At 46.6% G+C, this 24,216-nt stretch overlaps 1 protein-coding gene across 1 annotated transcript in view; it reads left to right on the forward strand.

Annotated features, from left to right (window-relative positions):
* Positions 1-2,630: 2,630 nt before the first annotated feature.
* Positions 2,631-24,216, forward strand: part of CNNM2 (cyclin and CBS domain divalent metal cation transport mediator 2) — a 124,521-nt gene continuing 102,935 nt past the window's right edge. Inside the window, exon 1 of the mRNA XM_074907644.1 lies at positions 2,631-4,215. Coding sequence (XP_074763745.1) covers positions 2,631-4,215 — 1,585 coding nt within the window. The remainder of the gene's footprint in view (positions 4,216-24,216) is intronic.

The raw sequence follows: 24,216 nt of genomic DNA on the forward strand, positions 1-24,216 counted from the left end.
TTGTTGAGTTTAGAGCTATAGCATGATTTAAAAAAATAATCCTTGGTGTTATCTGGAATCAAAGGGGCATGTATTAGCTGGCATCAGGTAGGGGTCCTTGGCAGACCAGCCTCAGGGGCAGCTGTGACCCAGCAGGTGAGAGGAGCTCTGAAATGGTATGGAAGGACATCAGTGATGGGATCTTGGGAAGCACCTGCTGAAAACACAGCCAAGATTCTGTTTAATCCCCTGCCTCTGCATAGCCCTCTTCCTCAATTACTTACAAAGACTTTCTCAAAGTCCCCGAACAGCCCATTATGGGAGGTTTGCGGCAATTATCTCCTGATATCAAAGAGAGCCTTCCCAGTGTGAACGGAAGAGCAGATGGAGCAGGGGTCCTATCTGCAAACCCTTCATTAAAAAGGCATGAGTCCCTGCCGTGGCCTTGCAGATTGCCTGGGGAGAGTGTCACCCACAGCCGGGTCCCCCCTTTCACATGCATACAGAAAAAGGCCACAGCTAAATGCCACTGCATTTGCATAGCACTATTTTTTAAAAAAATTCTCAGCATTTCTGAGAGGAAGCAGCTAAGAGGACTTGACTTGGATTTAGAGCACTAGAGTAGGGGTCCTCACCAGGCTGTGGATGTGGGGGTGTCTTGTCTGCCTGGCTTTGGTTATGCGTGCACAGTCTGGGGGCTTTTAGCCCCCAAGCTGTGAAAAGAAGAGGTCCTGCAGCCTCGTCCCATGTGAGGAACCCCGAAACAAACACCCCGGTCTGGGTGTTTTGGTGATTGTAGAGATGGGCCAAGTTCCCTTCTCCCAGTGTGAAGCTCTGCAGCATTGGTGTCCCCTGTCTGCAGGAAGGGAGAGTGCTGTGAGGGCAAGAGCTGAAAGTTGTGGTGCTCTGATTCACTCCAAGGTGCAGGGGAAGTGATTCCCGAGTCTAACCTCACTGTGGTTATTAGCAGAGAGTCATCATGGCTCAGGGGCCTTTGTCACCTCCCTGGGGGAGCAGACCTGCAGGACTCCCCCAGGGTGACCTGAATGAGGTCTGGGGTCAGGAAAGATTTGTGGCTACAGGCCCCAGAGCTCTGTGCGCTTCTCCCTGCCATGTTGGGTTGTCCTGTGCAATCCCCTACTCTTCCATTTTCCAGGCACTTAAATGGAGGGGAGGCTGTTTTACCTCCCCTAAAGGGTCACCCTCAACCCAAAACGCGATCTCAGCCACCACGAGCCATACTGGATGCTCCCACGACGTCATCTCTGGCTGTCTGGGATGCTAAACTGCCCAGCACTGTCTGTCTCTCATCACTAATGGAAAGAGGCGTGATGATGGTGGGGCCATGGGGTGTTTCTTGCCCCAGATGGGATTGCAGCACAGCAGCTGAGGGCTCAGAAACAGCCCCACTCTTGGTGGGACATAAGCACACGCCTAAAAATATAGGTCTTTTCCTGAACTGGAGCCAGTCAGACCTTGGTGCATCCACGCACTAAGGACCAGTGGAATGTCCTGGGGGTGCTTTGAATGTCCCCGGTGGGAGCTCCAAAGCCCCAGCCCCACAGTCTCGACCCCCCACTCGAGTCCCGAGTCTCGGCGTGGGGTTTGTGTCATTCGGCGAGGCTAGAGGTGCCCCGGGCGGCTGAGCAAAAGGCAGAGAGAGAGAGAGAGAAGAGCGTGGCTCGTCCGTATTTAATGTTTAATATTTAGTGTTTAATTTCACTCGCAGAAACGACAAAACCGAAGAAATGCCGGTGCCCGAGGGCCGGAGTGCGACGGCCGAATCTTTAATCGTTGCACTGTACCCACCGTACCGCACCGGCGGCGGCTCGGGGCGGAGCGGGGAGCGGGCAGGGCTGGTGCCAGGAGAGCCGCCGCCCCTGGCCTCCAGCAGACCCGGTGGCGAGGACGCGGGTCCGAGCACGGGGCAGCCCCGAGGAGCTCCCCGGCCCCGCTGCCGGATCACGGAGGTCGTACCCGCCGCCAGGGGGCGCTGCGCGACTGCCGACCGGTGCGGCAGGAGGGCGGACGGGAGGGGTGGGACGGACGCGGGGCGACGCACCGGGGCCGCTGCGGGAGGCGAGCGGCGCGGCGGGTCGGTGTGCAGCGGCGGCGGGTGTCCCGGCCCGGCCCGGCCCGCGGCGCGGGGGCTCACGAGCCGCCCCGCCGAGAGCCGCACGCGCCGCCGCCGGCCGCCCCGCGCCTCCATTGGTCGCGCCCCTCCGAGGCTCCGCCCCGCCGGCCGCGAGCGCCGTCGCCATTGGCGGTGGCCGCGCGGCCGGCCCCGCCCCCGCCCGCCTGGCGTACACACCGGAGTCACGCGCCCCCGGGCTGGGGAGGCGGTGGCGGGCGGCGGGGCGGGGCCGGGCCGCCATCGGCGGGGAGGGGGCGGGCGCTGATTGGCGGCGCGCGGCGCCGGGCCCGCCCCGGCCAGGCGGGCGGGGAGGGGCGGGGAGGGCAGCGGCTTGAGGCGGCGCTCGGCTCGGCCCGGCCCGGCAGTCGCCGCCTGTCGGGTCCCGCGGGCAGCTGTGCCCGCCGCCTCGCCCGCCGCCGCGCCCGCCGCCGCCGCCGCCACCGCCGGGGGAGCCGGGGCACGCCGCAGGCGCCGCGCGGCGATGCGGGGCCGCGGCGGCGCCGAGCCCTGACTAAAGATGGCCGCGCTGCCCGGTGGGAACATGGCGGGGGGCGGCCGGGGGGCGCGGGTGGTGCTGCTGCTGCTGCTCGGCGGCTGCCTGGGCCGGCGGCCCCCGGCTGCCGCCGCCGCCGCGCCGCCCGCCGCCGCCGCCGTCGTCCCCCCCTCGGCAGCGGCGGCGGCGGAGGAGACGGTGATCATCGGCCTGCGGCTGGAGGACACGGACGACGTCTCCTTCATGGAGGGGGGCGCGCTGCGGGTGAGCGAGCGGACGCGGGTGAAGCTGCGGGTCTACGGGCAGAACATCAACAACGAGACCTGGTCGCGCATCGCCTTCACGGAGCACGAGCGGCGGCGGGGCGGGCGGGCGGCGGCGGCGGGGGCGGCGGGGCGCGGCGGGGGCGGCGGCGGGGCGGCGGGCGGCGGCGGCGGCGCCCCGCAGCGCTGCGGCATCCGCACCTCGGACATCATCATCCTGCCGCACATCGTGCTCAACCGCCGCACCTCGGGCATCATCGAGATCGAGATCAAGCCCCTGCGCAAGACCGAGAAGAGCAAGTCCTACTACCTGTGCACCTCCGTCTCGGCCCCCGCCGCCGCCGCCCTGGGGCCCGGGGCCGCCGGGGGGCTGGCGGGTGCCGAGGGGCCGGCCGGGCCCCCGCCCTGGGGCGAGACCACCTGGATCTACCATGACGGCGAGGACACCAAGATGATTGTGGGCGAGGAGAAGAAGTTCCTGCTGCCCTTCTGGCTGCAGGTCATCTTCATCTCGCTCCTCCTCTGCCTCTCGGGCATGTTCAGCGGCCTCAACTTGGGCCTCATGGCCCTGGACCCCATGGAGCTGCGCATCGTTCAGAACTGCGGCACGGACAAGGAGAAAAACTACGCCAAGCGCATCGAGCCTGTGCGCCGCCAGGGCAACTACCTGCTCTGCTCCCTGCTGCTGGGCAACGTCCTGGTCAACACCACGCTTACCATTCTGCTGGACGATATCGCCGGCTCCGGGCTGGTGGCCGTGGTGGTCTCCACCATCGGTATCGTCATCTTCGGCGAGATCGTGCCGCAGGCCATTTGCTCTCGGCACGGCCTGGCCGTGGGCGCCAACACCATCTTCCTCACCAAGTTTTTCATGATGATGACCTTCCCGGCCTCCTACCCTGTCAGCAAGCTGCTGGACTGTGTCCTGGGCCAGGAGATCGGCACGGTCTATAACCGTGAGAAGTTGTTGGAGATGCTGCGTGTCACCGACCCTTATAATGATCTGGTCAAGGAGGAACTCAACATTATCCAAGGAGCCCTGGAGCTGCGCACCAAGACTGTGGAGGACGTGATGACTCCCCTCCGAGACTGCTTCATGATCGCTGCCGAGGCTGTGCTCGACTTCAACACCATGTCTGAGATCATGGAGAGTGGTTATACCCGCATCCCTGTTTTTGAGGGTGACCGCTCCAACATTGTGGACCTTCTCTTCGTTAAGGACCTGGCTTTTGTGGACCCTGATGACTGCACTCCACTCAAGACCATCACCCGCTTCTACAACCATCCACTGCACTTTGTCTTCAATGACACCAAGCTCGATGCCATGCTGGAGGAGTTCAAGAAAGGTGGGCTTGTGCCTGTGGCGGGGGTGGGAGGTGCTGCTTGGTGGTGGTCAGCATCCGCCTTCTTGAGGCGAGGGAACTCTGCAGAGAGGCCTCTAGGGTCCCTGCTCACGGAGGGATTTGGGAAGGTGCATTCAGGACAGAGAATGACCACGATTTCGGCATCTGCCAGATCTGCGCATTTCCTGGGCCAGAAAGCTGATGCGTGGCTGGTATGTGCCCCCGGCCTCTTTTCCCCACTGCACTGGGATGTGTGTGTGGGCATGGGGCCAAGCAAGGTTGTTTTCTTTCTTGCTTTTTCCACTCATCTGCCCGTTATAGTGAGAACCGCTGACGGGAATCCGCACCCATCGCTTGGCTGTGTCTTCTCCGTGCTTTTTCAGCTGGCCTGACAGCGAGGAGCGGGTGGGCTGCTCGGTATCTTTCAGGCTTAGTGCGCGCACACGTGCTGAGATAAACAAGGCGTTTTAGCTCCATTCATAGGCTCAGCCGGCCGACCTCAGCTCTGTGCTCGTGTTCCAGTTATTTTGGTTGACACTTTGATCTTGTAACTCATAAATGGTTTCAGGGTCTTAATATATTTGAAAGCACCTGTCAGTGCTGCACTTCAGCATTACAGGTCTTTTTTCTTAGGCTTCTCTCTGCCCCCAGAACCACAAGCTCAGCAAAGACGTGACCCTTTCTACCTTTCCGATATAGCGTGTTTTTGTTAGTTGCATCAGAATGGGACTGAGGCTTTCCAGACCCATCTTAATTGTAGGAGGTATTGACCTGACAAACACATCTTAACTCCTGTTAGAAGCTTTTCCTTATGGGAAAGGCAGAAACTTTTTTGTTTTCCTTTTGTATCTGTTTCTCTCAGCAAGCTGAATAATAATGCTACGTGGCCTGTGCCGGAAGGTGTTTTCAGAGAAACAGTTAAGTGAAATTTCAAACAGATCGAATGTGTGGACTCCTGTGCTGGAAAACTGAAGGCCGTTGGAGTGCCACGGAGCTGTTTGTACCCAGGGAGATCTGATCAAAGTACCGCCGAGCAGCTCAGTCCCTGAGAGATGATCTGGCTGAAAGAAGAGATCTTTACAGCTGTGCTGACCCCACAGTTAGGTTAATGGGGAATATCTGAGTTCACCTTTTATCAACTGTAAAAGCTACCTTGAAAAGAACTTTGCAAATTAGTGAATGGTCTTTATAGGTAATAAATTTAAATTACCACTTAAACTACAGGTGCTGTTTTGTCTGCTCTCTGAGCTTTGACAGCATGGTGTTTGATTTCTTTCCTTTTGCTTAACTTAATTTTGGGGATTTGGAGGGTTACCCTGTTGGTTTCCTCATCTTTTTATTTCATCTTCACAGCTAAAAGGTGAACATGCTCCTGCTTTTTACTGACCAGGGCAACAGTGGTTTTGTTTGTTTCTTTCTGCCTGTATGTAGTGATGGGGAAATATTACTTGGGTTTGGAGCTGTTGAAGGAGAGAGGAGGGCGAGCCTCCCTTGGCTGTGGTTTCTGTGGGATCTGCAGCTCGCATCTGGGAAACTCCATTATGTCACTTAACTGTTGGCTGGTTAAGAAGGATTTTGCTTCATGTGCAGGTGTAGGGTTCTTCTTCCCTGCCCCATTATTTGGACTCCAGACAGCATGATGGGGTTCTTAACCTGCAGGGCGACTTTATTTTTTTCTAGTTTTGTTTGTAGCAGTGTGTCTGAAGAAATGAATGCTATGTTGATTGCTTTATTTCCCCTGTCTGAAAGAGATGAAACGCACTCCTGTGTGTTAATATAGGAGTCCTTTTATTAAATAACTGGGAGAATTAGGTGCACATTTTAATCCTGCACGTGTGGCTAAGCCAAGTATGCCTTCTTACAGTTCCTAAAACTTGTGCTTAAAATAGGCTTCTTAAAAATTCACCTGGGTGCCTTGGAAGATGCAGACCAGAGATTGCTTTTCCTGGTAGCCAGAGAACTTCCCTTGCCCGCACTGGGAAGCGTCCCAGTAGCACAGGTTTAGGATGACTGCCTAACATGTGTGTTCCCTCCTGAGATTGCTGTGTCCTGGAATGCTCTCTGTAGTTGTGAATTAATTCAGGGTAGTTTGATAATTCTTAAATGTTTGTTCTAGAATAGGTATGCTGGTTGGTCTGTATTGACAAGCCCCCGTGTTAGGACCAGCTCTGTCCTAACTGGTTTGTCGTTAAAAGTGCAGATATGGTGGAAAGAAATGGCTTCCTTTGTGTCCTTTGAAATGAATGTAAATAACTGATAGCTTGCTTGATCTGGCATAGCGTGGTGTCTTTTGCAAGAGTTCTTCAAACTTTCTTCTTCAGAGCAACCTTGCCAAATTCCCGTGAGAATGTACAAATTAAGGGTGAGAATCAAATTGCGTGTTACTCTCTGGTAGAGTGCTGAAAATAAATAAGGTTACAGTTTTTAGTCATTCCCTTCCCACCACACTGACCTTCTGCTGCAGTAGGCTTACTTCAAAACTCATGTGTACGTTTTGGTTTTTTTTTTTTTTTTTTCCCCTCAGGTCCCTGCTACCACCATTTGGTGCAACGGGCAGCTTGTGTGATAGTGCTGTCAGTTGAATCCTTTAATCAGTTTAAGGAGAGAGGCTTGGTTTTTTTTAAAGAAATTTGGTAATTAGTTGGGTAGGTGAGGTTTTGAAGCTCTCTTTTTGGGCAGGAGCAAAATACACTTAACCTAAACACAGAATGAAGGCTTAGGAGGAGGAGTTTAAAAGCCAAGTGTGGTGGGATGTATGTCCTTACGCTGTTGGGGAAGATGAAGCGAGTAGTTCTGTACTTGTTCTGGTGCTTAGGCTGAACAGCTGGAGGATTTGGTGGTGGGCCTATTATTAACGTTCTTTGCTCACAACTGCAAAATAAGTATCTGTTTCACTTCTATGCTGCCAGGCAAGAAGCTTAGTTTTAAGAGAGCTGCAGCACATTCCCACTCTCTTGTTGCTCTGATCTCTTAAAGTGTGAATAAACGTGATTTCTGAAGCAATCTGCAAAAGCACTCTCTTCTAAAAAGCATTGTTTACTTTCAAAAGCTATTTATTTATTAATTTGTAAGAGGGGCAATTTTCTATTGCCATCAACAGACCTCAAACCTCTACCAGCACCATCAAATCTACAAGTTGAGCAGACTCAGTGTTGAACATACTTGAATTCAATCATTCAAATTTAATTCAAGGAAGTATAAGGTACCTTTTATACTGGCCTAGGAAATGACCTGCCTGACCTTGCTCAGTGCAGATTGATTCTTATTTGAAATAAGTCCACTCCCTGCTAATCTGATGTTGGCCATTGCTGTAAAGGGGAGCAAGGCATTACCTGTTTCAGGATTGATTTGTGTCCTGGTTCGTAAGCTGCAGCAGGGAGTGAATGAGTGGCAAAGTAATTTTTGGAAAGAAGCTAGTGAACCATTTCCACTGATCTCCTTGTTGACAAGTGTGTGGGCTTGCTTTTTTTTTTTTTCCCCTCTCCTTTTTGACAGTTTTCCTAGGTCTCTGCTCAGATGCTCTCTGGCACTTGATCTTGGTGTTTTTCACAGGCAGATCTCTGCATGTGTGATCCTAAATCTAGAGCATTCTATTTCTAGCTCTCTGCCTGCCAGAGCTACAAGAATTCAGCTTGAAAAGCCTCATGTTGTAATACTAATATTTTAAGATTGGCCCATTTTCTACATGCCATTGTACGGCTGCTTTCCTGGTGGTGTGGACAGCTTTGGAGGGCAGCAGTTTCTCGGTTGGAGTCCTTATCTGGAAACTTTCAATCATATGTTTTGATTTTATTTTTATCTGTCTCCACTATTATATTAAAGATCAGAGTTAATAACCTGTTACAAAGAAGTCACAGGAACTGTGTGTAGCCGTTCTGAGCTCTTGTTTTCTGAACTGCATGGCAGCCTTGAGAACTAGGTTCCTCATTAAAATCATTGTCAACTGGACCTTGAAAGATTTTTCTTTCCTAAAAATGTTCAGATGATCTTCTCTGCAGGTTCTGTTGGGTTTGTATTGTCTGTTTTTAATAGTGTGTACATTTGGTGGCTGTATTTAGTGTGGATGTAGGTCCTGGAGAAAAACTTTGTCCATTTTTTTTTTTCTAGTTCCTTTTCCCCCTCTAAAGAAAACCAAGCCCCAGCAACCCGAAACATAAACCCCTTCCTTACTTTTGAGGGAGCAGAGAAGAATACCTAGCTCTAATTACTCCTTTTTTGAGCACATAGATCCTCTTTTTGGAAGCAGGTAGGACAGTACGTGATTGGTAGCCCAAGGATCCAAAGTTCTGCATTATTCTTATGGGTCTGAGGTTTCTTTTCCTGTTACTAAGTCACTTACCTTTCTGGTACAGCTCTAACCCAGGCTTGTAGGTGTCGTCTTTTCTGATCCCTTTCAGATTTTATGGGTTCCTATCCTGCTGAATCTGAGTCCAGACTTCCTGTGAATAACCTTTATTTCATGGATGTGAATGCTCACTTTCTAGTTTACCTAACAGGTTGTCTGTCTCCTGAGCCATTTCTCAGTGTGAGCCTGTGACTGCAGCATTACGAGAAACTGGAAGAAACTACACAAATCCCTTCTGGGATTATCAAAGGCATGTAAAATTCCTTCTTGGAAAACAATATCGTTTTCAAGGCTGCTTGGCTAACAAAAGGCACCACCTCTCATCCTTTCAGGGAAATTAATATGAAGGGAAAGGTGTTGAGGGAGGTCCAGCGTGGAGACTTCTTTGTGTGAAGAGAGTAGGGGAGTGGTAGATGCGAGGGAATTTGCCACCAAGTTACAGAAGATTTAGCATGATATGCCTGAAGATTTGTTCCCTGAACAAAAATTGCATGTGGGGGTGGGGGCTGCCTCATGACCAACTGTTTCTTGGCTGTCTGACAGTATAGCACCCGCAGGTACTGCACTGCCAAGAGCTTTGCTGGCCTTGCAGAGCTCCTGGGAGATGCGTGCTCGTTCCACTGGAGAGGAGCAAATGTGGGTTACTGCAGGCAGCACTCCTGCTGGTATGCTGAGGGGGAGGCGTCGAGGGGAACGCATCAGAGAACAGCTCCAGTTCTTCCTGGGCTCCCTACTGTGAGGCTTTTTTACGGACCCGGAGGAAGAGATTGTTGCTGGAGAGCAGTTCAGCCTGGCCTTGGTGAGGAGCCCAGCTGGAGGCTCTGTTCTGCTGCTGAGAGTAGAAAGAAATGTGGTTCAGGTGGCTGGCAGGGAGAGGTGCAAGTGAATTAAATGGCTTGAAAAGTAAAGGTTTGAATCTGACGATTACGTTGGGTGTTATTCTTTGCTTTTTAACTGATTGCTAGCAACTCTTGTCATTCAAGAAAGACAAGAAGTTTCCTTCCCCCCCCCCCCCCCCCCAATTGTTTGCTAAGCTAGCACTGAAGCTGATGGGAGTGAATTCCACCACAAGTGAACCATGTTCCTGTCTGCTTTCTCTGTGCCTGTAAAGGTTATCTGTAACAGGCAGAAATGTAAACTTCAGGTCAGTCTGGGCAGCCAGCAGTATTTGACAGCCAATTTTGGAGTAGAATAGAGAGAAGAGGCAGAATATCAACTTCTGAGCAAATTTAGTAGTGCAGGAGATGATCAGGTAATTTAACCATTGTAGTATTTTTTTTTTTTCAGGGCTGAGATTTTTTTGAGTTTCAGTATTTCTCTGCTAATAATGAGGTTCTGAGGAGCAGAACACTTTCTTGGTGAACTTCAGTTGACTCTAAGGGTGTAAAAACAATGACAGTGAATCTTCTGCAGTATAAGTGTTTGACAATGGCTGTGGCTGCTTAGAGAAAGTATTAGAAAAAAGCAAATTTATTTTGTTCCCCATAGAAGCTCACTAATCTCATCAGGCTGTGACTCAAGAAGTTCTGGAACTAAAGATACTATCTTTATTAAATAGCCCTAGTTGCCTATTTCTTTCTCTGTGTGTAAGCAACTCCAAAACTTTGGATCTTGCACATAGACAAACAGCAGTAATGGGATGTCTCCTGTCCTGATGGCACAAAGAGGTGCATCTGAAGGTTGCATTTCTGATTGTGACTTCTGTATGAAGCCATCCAAAGGCAAGTTTTGTGCTGGCAGGCTGTGTTATCATTCTAACTGGTAATGGAGAAAATGAGGGAGTTGCCCTCCTCATACTTCATGCACATTATGAACCCCAGTCCCCTCCCTTTATTGAAGGAATCATTATAGTGAGTGAGACTATGGGAGGGCATGTGTGTGTTACTTGGTCACTTAGTTTGGAGCATCAGTACCATTAAACTATAGAGAAGACCTGCTCATCTTTCTGGTGTTGACTAGTGTCAGATATTGTCTTGCTCACTTGGAGGACAGGCATTATAGTGCACAGGAATCTTATAAGGCCTGGAGAATTTGAAGTCTCACTACTTCACCTCTTCTAAAAACTTGGCGATGTATGCTTGATACTAAGAGTTATAAGTCAGTTTTACAGCTGCTTAGGCACCATCAAGTAGACCTAGAATGAAAGGAGCAGCAGAGCAGTGTGTTGAATGAGTCTATCTCATCCTGCCTTGCTTGTTCCATTAATACTTAACAAGAGCTCACTTTTTCATTAGGTTATGTGGCTCCACAGAGCTGTGGTGCAGTTGCCATCTAGGTAGACCAATTGTACTTCTAGTATTGAGTCACTCCCAATTTCACTAATGGAGCTTGTAAAACTAGCCCTCACCGTAGACTATTCCTGTACTCTGAACCATACCCTGGTAAGCATGACCTGGCACTCTTCTTAATTTGACAAGGTCCTGAAATACAGCCTACCAACTACAAATAGGGGTATAAATACTTGGTGCTAATGAGCTACAGCCAGCAGTACATGGCTAACAGTCCCAGATCAAGTGGTTGATCCAGCCTGGCTCCTTCCAAGGTCACTGAGTCATCCCAGGACTATCTAGTGATGGGGTTTTGTTTTGCTTTTCAACAATATATAATCAGAGAAAGAGAGGTGCATAAATCTGTCATTAACCTTCTGGTGGAATCCACCTTTTCCCTTGGCCTACAAGTTGGCATGGCCTAATAGTTGCTGGCAGAAGAAGCTATGCTGGGAATAAACTATGGTATACAAAGCATCTGTGAGAAAGGCATGAGAGGTAAAGCTGGTTAAGGAACTATAAGGAGAAGAGATAACCTAGTCACCTCAGCCTAAGTCTTAGAGAGGTGAGTGTAGGGAGGAGGAAGGGATGGCCTGAACAGGTAAGCTGAGAAGCCCCTTGGAGTTCTAAATGACTTTTTGTAAAACATGGAGCAATGAAGTTGTCATTTTTCAAAACATACTGTTATGAGTTGAGGCAAAGAAACTAAAGTCTACTAAACGATTTCCCATAGCTTCTTAAAAATAAAAACAACAAAAAATCACAAACCACACCAAAAAAATCCACTGATGTTATGACTCCAGGACATGAAACTACTGTGACTTTCACAAAGTGTACTTGGACAAAGCAGGTCCCTACTTGACACCCCAACTTGAAACATGAAGTTGCAACGTCAGAAGGATACATGGCAGAGAGATCCCTTATGCTTGAAAAGAAACTGGATGTTCTTTTGACTTGCCACTGGAGTTGCATGTAACGTAGGTGCTTAACACAGTGGCTGGCTCAGCTTATCTTTCCATTCCTGGTCCCCAATAACAAAGAGGCTTTGATTCTTTCCAAACTTGTCTGCACTAACTCCTTCCTTCTTTGTCCTCCTTTTTAGCAAAAGTGCTCTCTTCCCTGTTTATGGCTGTCTGTAGTAGTTGTCTGTAGCACTCTGGAGAGTGATGAGTAGGGGTCCTTGGAGACCTCTGAGCCATTGTTCTTGTGTTTTGTGTTAAAATTGCCTGGGAGCCTTCCAGAATTTTGGTAGGCAGCCAGTTTTCATTGAAGAGAAGAATGACTTTCAGGATTTGCCACATTTCAGTGCCGTCTATGGGACATCATATGGGCTGTCTGTCTTTGACAACTGTGTTGTTTTGGTATGCAACCTGTAAATACAAGAGATGTTTCTTTGGGTTGTCTGGCATGTTGGAAATTAGGATTCTTACATGGGTGTTTGTGGGTTTTTTTGTGATTTAAAGACATGAGTCAGTCTTGCTCTTTACCTCATGGTGATGATATCTGCTTGAAAGGAGTAGCAAAAGAATACTAGAAAAGCAACTTGTCTTGTAACAGACTCATCTTAAAATACCCAAGATTGAGCAGAAACGTCAAAGCTAAGAAACCTTGTGTGAATGGGACTGACTTCTTGTCATTGAAGCATTTTGCTTGTAAACTGTTGGGTATAATAATTTCAGTGTTTAAATATGAAGCAACAGCCCTTCTCATCAAGGAATTGTACTTTGAAGGCAGAGTAAGTGTGATGCCTGTCAATCCATGAACTGAAACCTGGTGATTATTGAGGCCTCAAGAGTTACAAGTTAATGTGATTCTGCTGCAGTTACTAATTAACCAAGCAAGAGCTTTGCTCCAGCCAAAGGAGCGGGGGCCAGAAGATGAGCACATACATTTAGTACAAAAGATCTGTATAGTTCTGTTTTCTGTAATGCTTTCCGTTGGGATTGCACCATTCTTTTGCTGGCAGTCCTAAAAGGATCTGCTCTTCAAATGAGAGTGGTGTTGTAACATTGCTCTCTGCAGCGTGAACCATGCCATAAGGCTGAGCTCCTACTTGCTTGAGGTTCTCTCCCACAGCAAGTGTGAATGAAAGGTTTGTGGTTTGTTTTTTTTTTTTTATAATGAGTTTTTTATGGTGGTATAGTCTCTTACAAAGATACAGCAGAGCCATCCATGACTGTTGATCTTTGTGGGGGCGAACAAGGCTTTATTTTCCCCGCTTGTCCATGGGTAATGAGGGCAACAAAATGCTGACTCTGCCTTAGTTGGATACTCTGCTGCCACCAAACAGTTTTAAGAAGGATCTTGCCATTTCTGGTTTCCTTCTAGTACTCCCATCTCCTGCTTTTGGAAAATTGTCCTGCCTGCCCTTTGCACTGGAGGGTTCAAAGCACAGCCCTTGGCCAAAAGTAAGCCTGCAGGACCCCTTTCCATGCAACAGTTACGTGAGGACAAGGATGATCAGTTGCCCGCTTTTTATTGCTTGTGAATTGTCTGTCAGCAATTTCTAGACTCTTACAAAAAAGGAAGAAAATCTGCCAGTGCAAACTTGTTCTTGATAAAAATTTACAATCTGGCATCAAAAGTAGGTGTGGCTGTGGCTTTTAGGCAAGCTGCAGGCTTAGATCTTCCTATCTAGCCTGGGACATCTTTCCACTGGAAGCAAGTACAGCTCTTACAGTTACAATTCCCATACACAGCAAGTGCAGACAGGGCCCTTTGGTTGATATTACAGGGCATCGAGTTAGAGGCTTCAGTTACATTTTGTACTAGTTGAGGTAGGCCTAAATTGTGAATTATTCAGTAGGTCTAACTTGAACTGCAAGGGACATCGCTAATTTTTCCACCTTGAAGCAAAAACTTAGTGTGGTATGTTTTGCTATGTGAATTTGTGTGGGTGTTTTCCCCTGCTGTGTAACTGAGGTGTGTAACAGATAAAGCTTTTTGACTTTTAGCTTTTATTTTAGTGTCTTGATGTAGTATGTGGTGAGAGGGAGAGGAAGCATCTCTCAAGATACCTGTTATATGAAGACTTGCTGCCTAGGTCTTGGTTTTCCTTCAGCAGAGGAGAGGAATAAGGAATGCCTCACTGGGGGCTGGGTCAGCGGTCCTGTGAGTAGCTCTCTGTGGACTACATGGTTGTAGCAGTATGGAATTTATAGTGCTTTTCAGGTGTGATCTGGTCTTTGTTACATGCTGGTTCCCTGCCCTCGTGGGGAATAACTGTTACCCTCTCACTGATATTCTAGTTTGCTTGGAGCCTTTTGGAGTGGTTAAACTGGAAAACGCTGGTAACTCTACAGCTAAATTCTAGAACTACACACTGCTCACAGACACTATTTTTTTTTTCCGCTTAGTGTTGAGGAATTGCTTGTGCTATGTGAATGGGATTTCTCCCAGAGAAATCAAAATCCCTACCAAAATCATTGTTTCTCTATTAATGAAATTCCTGTACAGTGTACTTCAGACTCAACATCAGCTACTAAAAGTTTGAGGGCTCAATCGCAAGAGAAATGAGACACTTTCATGTATCGCATGTAAAAGAAAGCCTGCTTCTGTTCCTTCTATACTTGCATATTTGTGTCTTCCTGTGACCCTTACAGAGATCACAACATACTTAAAGCTTTATTCCCTTTCCATATGATGGAGCCTGCTTCTCTATCATAGTCAGGACTGACAGTTTTGTAGGTCTCTCTGTTCCATTGACAAAGGCCCAGGGGGAATTACAATCACTAATGTGGAATTGCTTTGCTAGTAGTTTACTGGTTTAATCCAGCTTGTGTTGTGTTGTCTGAAGGCTCCCAAGGAGAACCTGGAAACAGAGAAGTTGCACAGTTCACCCTGTGGGCTGTCTTGGTGGGGGGTGAAGCTTCCCAACGTGGGAATCCCCTGAGGTTAGAGCTTAAGGAAGGCAGCTGGGACAGTGAAAAAACTTTAATTACCTACATAATGGATGCAGTCTCCAAGAACTACAGCAATCTGTTGCTTGATGCCAATGGTAGGGTTGAACTTGTGAGTGCAGTTGTAGTGTGTGCAGCCAATGTGCAAGCAAATAACAGTAGCTTGCTTTTTCCCAGTTTTCTCCAATGCCCCTGGGGTTATGGGTGGTGATGAAGGTTTCCCTGTACAGTTGATGCACCAGAGGTGAATCCCAATCTCCTCCTCCTCTGTCTGGAGACAAACCTGCTGTGCATAGAATGAGAGGTCTATCAGGAGAGTTCTAATGTCAATGGCTCTACTCTCTTAATGGTTTTTTTGCTTTCCAGAACAGCTGTTTTGAATTTTTCAGTTTATGCTATAATCTTTGAACAAGTCTGGCTTTTTTTTTACAAGAGAGACTGGGGAAGAGTGTGGAGTGGAGGGAAGACACATATATTTGAGTGTCATGGGCATTTTCATTTGTGATTCCTGGCCTGAAAAATGGGTTTAAACTTGTTGCTTGCCTGCTGTTTGAACATAGCCAAGTGGTAAGAGGCTTTAATACATTTATTTGTTGCAAATCATCAACCTCACATCTTCCAGTAAAGGAAGGAATTTGGGAGTATAGCTTCCAAGAGTAATAGCCCTCTCAGCCCCATGCAATGCACAGTCTCCAACCAAAGAGTTCCAAGGAAAATACTCAGAAAGGGGGAAGTTGTCTAGCTGTATCCCTGATGGGTTTGTATTTAAACTGTGGGTCTTTGCAGAGAGATCAGTATGCTCTTTTATTCTGACAGACATGCAGCCATCCTGGAAATAATAATGATGATGGAATATCTTAATCCAAGCACAGAGTAGAGAAATTAACAAAACGTCTCTTATTTCCCAAGTTTATATTGATGATGCTCTGTAGTTTTCCATTTTCCCCACTATCCAGTTAACCCCTAGCTGAAAACCACTTGGAAGTATTGGAGGCTGCATCCAGGTACCCTGCTTTCTACTTACATCTACCTCCTGATCAGTAGAAAGAGCTGAGTGCCTTGAGAAGTGCTTGAAAGGCATAAAGGAGGATGCTGACCAAAGAGCCACCATGAAGAAGCTGGTTAGGCCTGGGGACTTGCGTGACATTTATGCTGAGTCTGGGTCTACATCTGTTTCCTCTGAAAAGCACTAACACAGCAGTGTCCTGCCAGTTTTTAGAGGAAACTTCAACGTGAACATTCTTTCAGGAGGGAAGTGCTTCAAACTCAACCTTATTTGTTAAAAGAATCTCTTGTCTTAACCATCCTCTCCAGTGCTGCAGTTCGTATTTGTGACAAGGAATGAGTTTGTACTGTGATTAAACATGTACTCCCATAGCTAGAGGCAGCATGCAGTTTCTGGGAGCAAGAACTCTTGCTGTGGTAATGCCCATGAACAAATCTCCTGACAAAAGGAATTCTCATCTCTCGGTGTTTTGTGTGGCTTTGAGGATGACTGGGACATAAAAAAACCTGAAGATATGAGTGCATGCAAAGGTTCTTGCAGATAGGAACAGATTTTTTTTTTTTAACCTCAACCTGAATTTAAAGCATACAGGAGATTTAATTTTCCTATTCCTGTTTGTTTCCTCCAAAATGAAAAAATGACCCAAGGAAATCAAGGTCATAACTGCTTCAAGCGAGTTGAGAGTTGGGCAAAGATAAAGTGGAGGGTTTAATGGTTTGGGTTGTCTAGTGCTGTCCAAAGTTGCATATATAATATGATGCCTTCTCCTTGTGCTTCAGTTACTTTGCTCTAGAATGAGTACTTTTTGTCCCCTTCCCTTGTATCAAATGAATGGTTTTGTGGGAGCCACTATGTTTCAGCTTTTGTCCTGTAATTTAAGGTATGTAACAGGAGTTTGGTTTAATATTCATGTAATAGCTTCCTTGCATGATGATTACAAGTTTCTTTAGACCAACAGGCCCTCCAATGACTTGTATTTTGTTTCTCTTTGCCCTAAGGTCCTTGGCTGTCAGCGTCTTTATTTAGTATTTTCACTCTCCTTTCTGCAGATCAAAGTGTAGTTCTCCTGGCACTGTTTGTTGGCAGAAGGTAAGGAAAATCAGAGAATGTCTAGGAGACAGTAGCAACAGATGAGATGAGGCCATCACCAGTTAAGGTGAATGCCCCAGTGGTTAATGCTTTGTTCTCTGTAGCTTTATGGGTATTAAAATTGCTGCTGTAAAGTTCATTGTCGGGTACTTTCTAAACCTTTACTGACACAGGGGGTTTTAATCTGTTGTTTTTCCTTACTGTGTCAGAGGTGCCGTTTATCCTTTTATCCTATGCTGCTTGGCTTATGTTTTCAGAAAGTTTTAAAGTAATGTCCAGTTTAGGATTGATTCTAAACTACTTTTCTGTTTTGCTGGGCTGAAAACCTAGTAGGCAAGTCTTTAAGTGACATGACTGTTATTGCTTAAATTCACAGTCTTGAGGAATATGCAAGTAGCTCTCCTTTCTTCTTGTTGGGGACAAGGTGGAAACCAAAGTATGATTAAAACCTTGGCTCCCTCATGAGTCAGGAGGTCTCAAGCTCTATTCCTGATGCAGCTGGCACCATGGACAGGTTGGTTACACCAGACGTTAACAAATAAGTGTTCCTCATTGCCATCCATTCCAAGGAGTCTTGAGCAAGATGGGCAAGAGGGGTGCAGTGATGTAGATCCGAGTCTGTTCTCACTGCTAGTGAAATCTGGGATGAAAAGGATGGCTTAGTTGGGCTTTTCTCTTTATTCCATGAGTGATGTGATATGGGGAAATAGGAGCCCACCAACCTGCTATTTGTCAACTGTTAAAGGGATGTGCAAGATGTGACCTTTTGATTGTCCAACCCTGCTTTAGGGTGGTGCAGGCTACATCCTCGGTGTGCTGCTCACTCTGTCCTGTTTTTTCTGAGTGTATCGGCAGAGACTAGATTCTGCTGCTGCTCTGATGGTTGCGCCTGTGTGCACACCTTCATAACACAGAATTGAAAGAACCTTATCATGTTGATACCATTATCACTATGTCTCTTCGTGCTTCCATTAATGATTATGTGTGATTAAAGTGACTGTTAATGCAGAAGCTCAGTGTTGGGCTCATAATCAAGGGTATCATTGCGTTGTACTAGCATGAAGAGTTTTGCTGTGGTTGTGATCATATTGATCCATCCTCGTTCTTCATTGTTTTCCTTGACATAGGAAGTAGGAACAGGATGGAGGAGCTGAGAATTTTTCTGCTTGTCCCATTCAGAAAATGGGTGTGACTGGAACAGCAAAGACATGATCCAATTTCTCATCCCTCTACTGGGGGTTAGGCTTGTGCAAGGACAGGGTGGACAGACAGTTGACTGACTAAAAGAAGAGGGGAGTGGATGGTGTCCTCCAGTAAAGTGTGAATTTAGAAATCCTATCGGAAAAGTTGCTACCAGTTGTGACAGAAATAGATTTCTAGTTTCAGATAAAATTAATTTTCCTTGATTTTTAATCCATTTGTGTTGGAACAGGGAGATGAAGGGAGTGATGGTAGGACTAGGTAGGTCAGCCTTTGAAGGCTGAGCAAGGAAGAGATGGGAGTGTTGCAACCTTTGAGTTGTTAACCTTTTGAAGTCGCATGGGGTAGATGTCTCATTACCCTTGTCCCAACGAATGCACATTTTTATTTGTGACATACCAAGCAAATTGCCTTCTGCTTCAGATGGTGAAGGGTTGTTAAACCTGTTTGGCTTCGAGGCAGTCATTCTGGGGATTCTCTTTATCTGCACTTGGGAGGGTCAGGAGGCCTGCAGATGCCACCCTCCTCTTTCCATGTCTGATGTCCCCTCTGCAGGGCCAGTGCTTAAGGCAAAAGCTCCAGTGTTGGGCCAGGGCTTTTAGTAAGTGCTTATAAAAATAATGGTAGATCATCCCTCCAGGGTCAGGTAAGGGAGCTGCAATGCTTGTAGGGAAATCTGCAGCCTCAAGTGAACAAGCCAGAGACTTCTCACAATAGGGAGAGTGCTTGTGTACAATGTTTGAAGATCTTATTAGAAAATTGAATGTTACACTAGGTTTTGTACTTTGATTTCAAATTTGATACTAAATTCCTGAAGCCAGTCGTTGTGTGTTTCTTATTTTCTCTGCCCGAATAAGCTGTTTTTAACATAAGTAGCTGACTGCATTAGTGTCTGTCAAAGCGCTGACTTCAGCATGAAGAAGGAGCTTGTCTACATCATATACACAAAGATGCATCTTGGCAGTCATTATATTTGTTGGAATATAGCATGTCTGTAGCGGGTGACAATAATAGTGAACAAAGCTATGAGCATTTCTGTTTGCTTCTATTTTTATCTTTTTTCTTCCAGCTGTTGCAAGCTCCTACAAGATTTGAGATAAAACTTGGTATGGGGGTGGTCAAGGAGAATCCAGAAGCTCTGGAAAGAGAGGGAAAGTGAGAGAACTGCAGTTGTTTAGCGCATGGGAAAAGGTTAAAGTATAAAATACAGAAAATGAAAGCTATCATAGAAAAATAGGGAGGAAAAAAATGTAGGAGTAAAACCTACTGATGAGAGTAATCACTGAGGTATCTGACCTCCGTCAGCTGCTCTTGTCACAGCTAACATGCTCCTGACTTGCTGTTTGTACTCATCTTTGGTTTTGGTGTGTCTCTGATCTATTTGATGTTGCTAAAATAGGTGCCACATAGACACAGGCAAATGAGCTTTCTCCATACTGTTCCACCAAAGGATGAGACTCATTGCTGAAGTGATGGTCCATTTAGCAGAGCAGTTAAACTAAAAGCATGGAAATTGTCAGGGTTTCCAGTGGTAACTATTGCTTTTGGATTTTTTTTTTTGTGTTACGGACTCAGCAAGGAAACTTTTGACTGTGGACATAGGTCTATTAGGAATTGACTTGTAGTCATAAGTTTAATATATGTGAGCATCATAACACAAGTAACTGCTTGGTAGTGGAAGCTGAGCTAGATTTGAACCTACAGAAGATTACTGACTTGATCCTTTAATCTGTCAGCTCATTCTTCAATCCTGTTTTCTGTTTGGATGTTGTAGTTTTGAGATGTTTTTGGAAAGGGTACTGGGAAAACTTGCAAACATTTTTCAAACAAAAGATGGTTTGTCTTCATGTCTTCATGGCTGGGGGGGTTCATTTGGACACTTGCTCTGATTTTTTTGTTGTTGTTTGGAAAACTGAAGTTCTTAGAAGTTAGATGGCCTTGGTTTTCTTTGTTCTTTCTTCTGTCTCAGACATCTGTATCGGCTCTCTCACCGAGCTCTTTATCTTACTTGGCTTTTCTGTGGATGCCTGGAGGCCTTGGCTCACATTCTCAAGAGTGTCCACTGGTTCAAGAAGCCATCGCTGCTATCAAATTACCTTGACAGCTGTTGTCCCATTTCATATTTGCCATCCCCTCCCCCTGGCTCCCTTGTGATTTTTGGCAGAAGCTGTGGCTATTGAGCAATAAAACTTGGATCTGAATCCTGTTGCTGGTGGGAAAATGAGATGAGAGCATACTAGTTAATGCCTTGCAACTTGACTTCTTGCTGATGTATAATCAGTAGCATCTTTATTTAAAAACAAAACCTACCACTAGCTACTCTGTTTGTGGATTGAGCGGATGGTTCATTTACTGTTCATCCGGAGTTGTGTGATAGGTGCTGGTCTCTTGAAATAGCACGCTCTATACCAACATGTATGTGACCAGACAAGCTCTTGATTTGGAGTCCATGACAAATGCCTAGGCATAAGGACTGCAGAACAGTTAGAATGCTCGTGTGAATGAAAGTAATTCATAAGGGCACAATTGACTTTGTCTTCATGTTAGCTTTATTGATGATCCTGCCCCTGCGTAATCTGGAATAGGGCTCCTGTAGTATGATTTAGTAGGTAATAAAGATGACCCTGTAAGAACCAATTGGTCTTGCTTGGATTTGAATTAACAAAATGTATAGAGATAGCATTTGGGGGATCTTCTTTTGTGTGTGGGGATTTCATTGCTATTCTTTTAAATGCAACCATAAAACACTTCTGACAACTGACGGAAATAGTGATGATATCTTGGGACCAACCATCATAAGAGAGCTGCCATCTGTGTAAACCTCTCCTTTTAAGATGTTTTGTGTTTCCTTTGTCAGTTGTTTGAGAAGTTGGCTGATGCATGACATGCTTTAATCTCTACTGATCATTCCTCTTGTCCCTGTTGGAACATGTCAGCAACTAAATTCTGTGTAACATACTGGAAAAATTAGGAAGGAAGGAGCAGATCTTAATTGGAAAGATGACTGACAGAAAACAATTAATGTATCTAGAATGCTCAGTTCTGAGGAACACATATAGGAAAAGCATATTAAAAAATTATTTTGCTTGCAATGTGTATGATTTACTAGCTGATAACATCAGTGTGAAATGTAAAGCTTGTAAAAGTCTGGATTAGACCAGCCTTAATACATGTTTTACAGCTCCTAAATTACTGTGCCAAAGGGGGAAGACTAGACTCCTACTGAAACACTTGCTGTGACTATTTTGTATGTGTCTGTGGAGAAGTGCATTTTAAGCAGTTGGTGAATAGTTCTGGGGTGTGTGTGTGTGTAGTGAAATCATGACTTCAGTCAATGGCTGTAAATTTGAGGGCTGGCACCTTGGGCCCCTATCCTAGTAGGAGCTAGCAGATTGTGGCACATTATGTGATCTCAGGTGCTGTGGAGTCCTCCTGGCTTGTGCTGAAGAAGAGCTGAGGGTGTGGTGTGATGAGCTGTGAAGTCAAGGGACTAAAACTCTGAAAGTATAAGGTCAAAGAAGATGTCCTCTGACTTTGGAAAATCACAATTACATCAACATTATCTCCCAGAAAAGAAATAAAATAGGCAATGGATTACATGTAAGTGAAAAATGCACAGTGTCCCTTCCTGAGCTGTAACATTTGAGTTGCAGGGTGGGATGCGTGGGTTTTCTGTCAATATGTGGGGAAGTATTTTATTGCTGACTTTGCTTTCCCCCCTGAAAGAAAACAAAAAACTCTCATAAAGCCTCAATTTAGTGTACAACACGATTAAAGCTTCGGTTAGGTGTGGGTGGTTTTTTTTTTTTTGTATGAAAAAAATGGCAATTTATCCTCCCTGTCCTGCATCCCTTGCTATCCTGGCATTTAACATGGGTTTAAACAAGGTGCTCCTTGGTCCGGTCTCTCCATGGAGACCGCAGAAAGCGCTGGAAGGCTTGAGCTTCCTGCGATCCCTGGCATGTCTTCCCTTACGCAGCTACGGTTATTGTAGCAGTAGGGGACTTGTTAGTTTTCCAACTGCAGTTCCCAGCAAACGTGTCCGCTCTGCAGTGTAGACTCCTGCATGTTCGGTGTTAAAATAGTTCTATAGCTTTCAGGCATCTTGCATTTCAAATATGGGTGGAGAAACAAGTGTTGGCCTTTAAGGCAGGGGTTTCAAAGCTTTTTGATATCAAAGGCCATGTTGACAACTTGGCAAGCACTTGTGGGCCCAAGTGTGTTAGATCTTTAGGATAGGAGCTGACTTGCTGCAGGCATTGGAAAGGATGTTTTGCATTGTTTAAATGTATTGTCAGGTGTGTTACCTCCTTTCCCTGCAATGTGGCTGCTGAAATGCCTCCTCCTTTTGTGCTAGGCTTGGCTTGCTTTCCCATCAGCCAGAGAAGGGGTTAATTTGCTGTTAGTCCTCTCAGCTCATGTCTTGCTGTCCAGTCTCATCTGCTTAAACCCACTCTGGTGGAGAATCCCATCTCCTGACCCCTCTGCTGCAGCAGCTTGTGCTGTGATTGTGGAGGTTGAGAGGGAGCTTTTGGGGAATATGTTAAGCTCAGCTGACAGGTTGCAGGGTGGGAGGAAGCACCTCAGCTGGGAGTCCTTCGTAGTCCTCTCCTGGGTGTGGGAAGCGGGTAGGGTTCTGCAAACCCAGGAAAGCAGCCGGTTCTGGCAGGGCAGAGCTTGTGTATCCTGGTCAAGGTCTCAGAGGTCTTACCAGGTTACGTGCTTGTTGACTGTTTGAAATACCAGCATGTGTTGCTTCCGCTCAGCTCTTGCACTTTCCAGCCTTGCTGAACTGCCACTCTGCTTTCCTGCATTGGGTGTGCTAGCTCCATTGATTTGCTGTGGTATTTGAGCATCTTTGGATGATAGACAAACACTTTCCAGTACTTAACGAACTGTGCTTACATCTATAAGAAGGTTTATTTTAATTTCCTGTGTGAGGCGGGTGAAGTGCAGAGGTCAGTGCTACAACGCAGTGTAGAAGGATAAATGCAATACACAGATGTACCAGAACTTTTCTTAACATCAGCACTGTTGCAACCAGTGTAGCTATGACAGTGTGGAGTGCAACCAGGCTAATTGTTTGTGTCCTTGCGTTGCTTGTGGATAGAGCTCGTGGCTCACATTTTGCTCTGGCTGCACCACTGGCTGGCTTGCTGGAAGGAGCAAAGCTGGCACGGATGTTTCAGCTTTTAAATGCAGTCACAGGTTCTGGTCTGAGGTGGAAGTGTACTTTAAGAGCTGTATTGTTTTGCATGAGAGACTAAACAACAAATCTGTAGCAGTGTGGAGGAGAAGCCAGTTCTCCTAACTCCTGGTCATGTGCTTTCACCACAAAGAAAGACCCTGTTTCTTCTTTTACTTAACTGAAGAATTCCATTAGATCAAAAGCTAGTTAAGGAAAATAGAGCCCCATGTGGTCCTGTGTGGTTACTTAGGCAAGTGCTATTTTTAGGAATTGCAGTTGAGTCAGTCCTGGCTCTTGCTGCTGTTAAAATCCATGGAAGCAAAATTAAAACTTCTACCTTCATCTCAACTGCATGTAGGCCACTTGGCTCTACCTATCTGGGTTTTTTTCTCATTTGTGCATTCCGCAGCTCATTCCCTGCCTTGTGGGGATTTTTGCCTTTCCAGGTGAGAGTTAATCAGTTCCTTGGGTGTGGGAGATTTGGAATAAGGCAGGTAGGAAGTAACGAGTTGTTCCCGTTCTGCTCCTTTGAGGATCGTTATCAGAGTTGTTAATGAGCTCTTGCCCTGCAGTCCTAGGGTTCTGCCTAACTGCTCAACTGCTTCTCACTTTAGCTTCTGTGGCCCAGTTTCACTGATCTGTAGAAGATGCTCCTTGCCTGCTTCTCCCCCTCCTAAGAGCAGGGAGCCCAGGTTTGCAAAATGTGACTTGTTTGCAGCTCTTTCTCCTTGGTGTTGCTGAAGAAGACTTCTTGTTTATAAAGCCCTGTATACAGACCTCCTTAACCTACCTTGTAGGAGCATTTGAGAGGGGGCTGTTATAGAAGACAGTTTGGTCTTGAATTAAAATATAAGAATCCAGTTGCTTCTCTGGAAACAGTTGCCTGACAGTGACCAGATTCCTCTCCACAACTTAATGCCCCAGCTTGCAACATGTAGAGATTTCATTGGTTATTTCTGTGAGTATTTTTCTCTGAATCTGAGCAGAAGAGCAGCGGAGGAGTAAGGTGG

This window comes from Athene noctua, chromosome 5 (genome assembly GCF_965140245.1).
Source record: "Athene noctua chromosome 5, bAthNoc1.hap1.1, whole genome shotgun sequence".
NCBI lineage: Eukaryota > Metazoa > Chordata > Aves > Strigiformes > Strigidae > Athene > Athene noctua.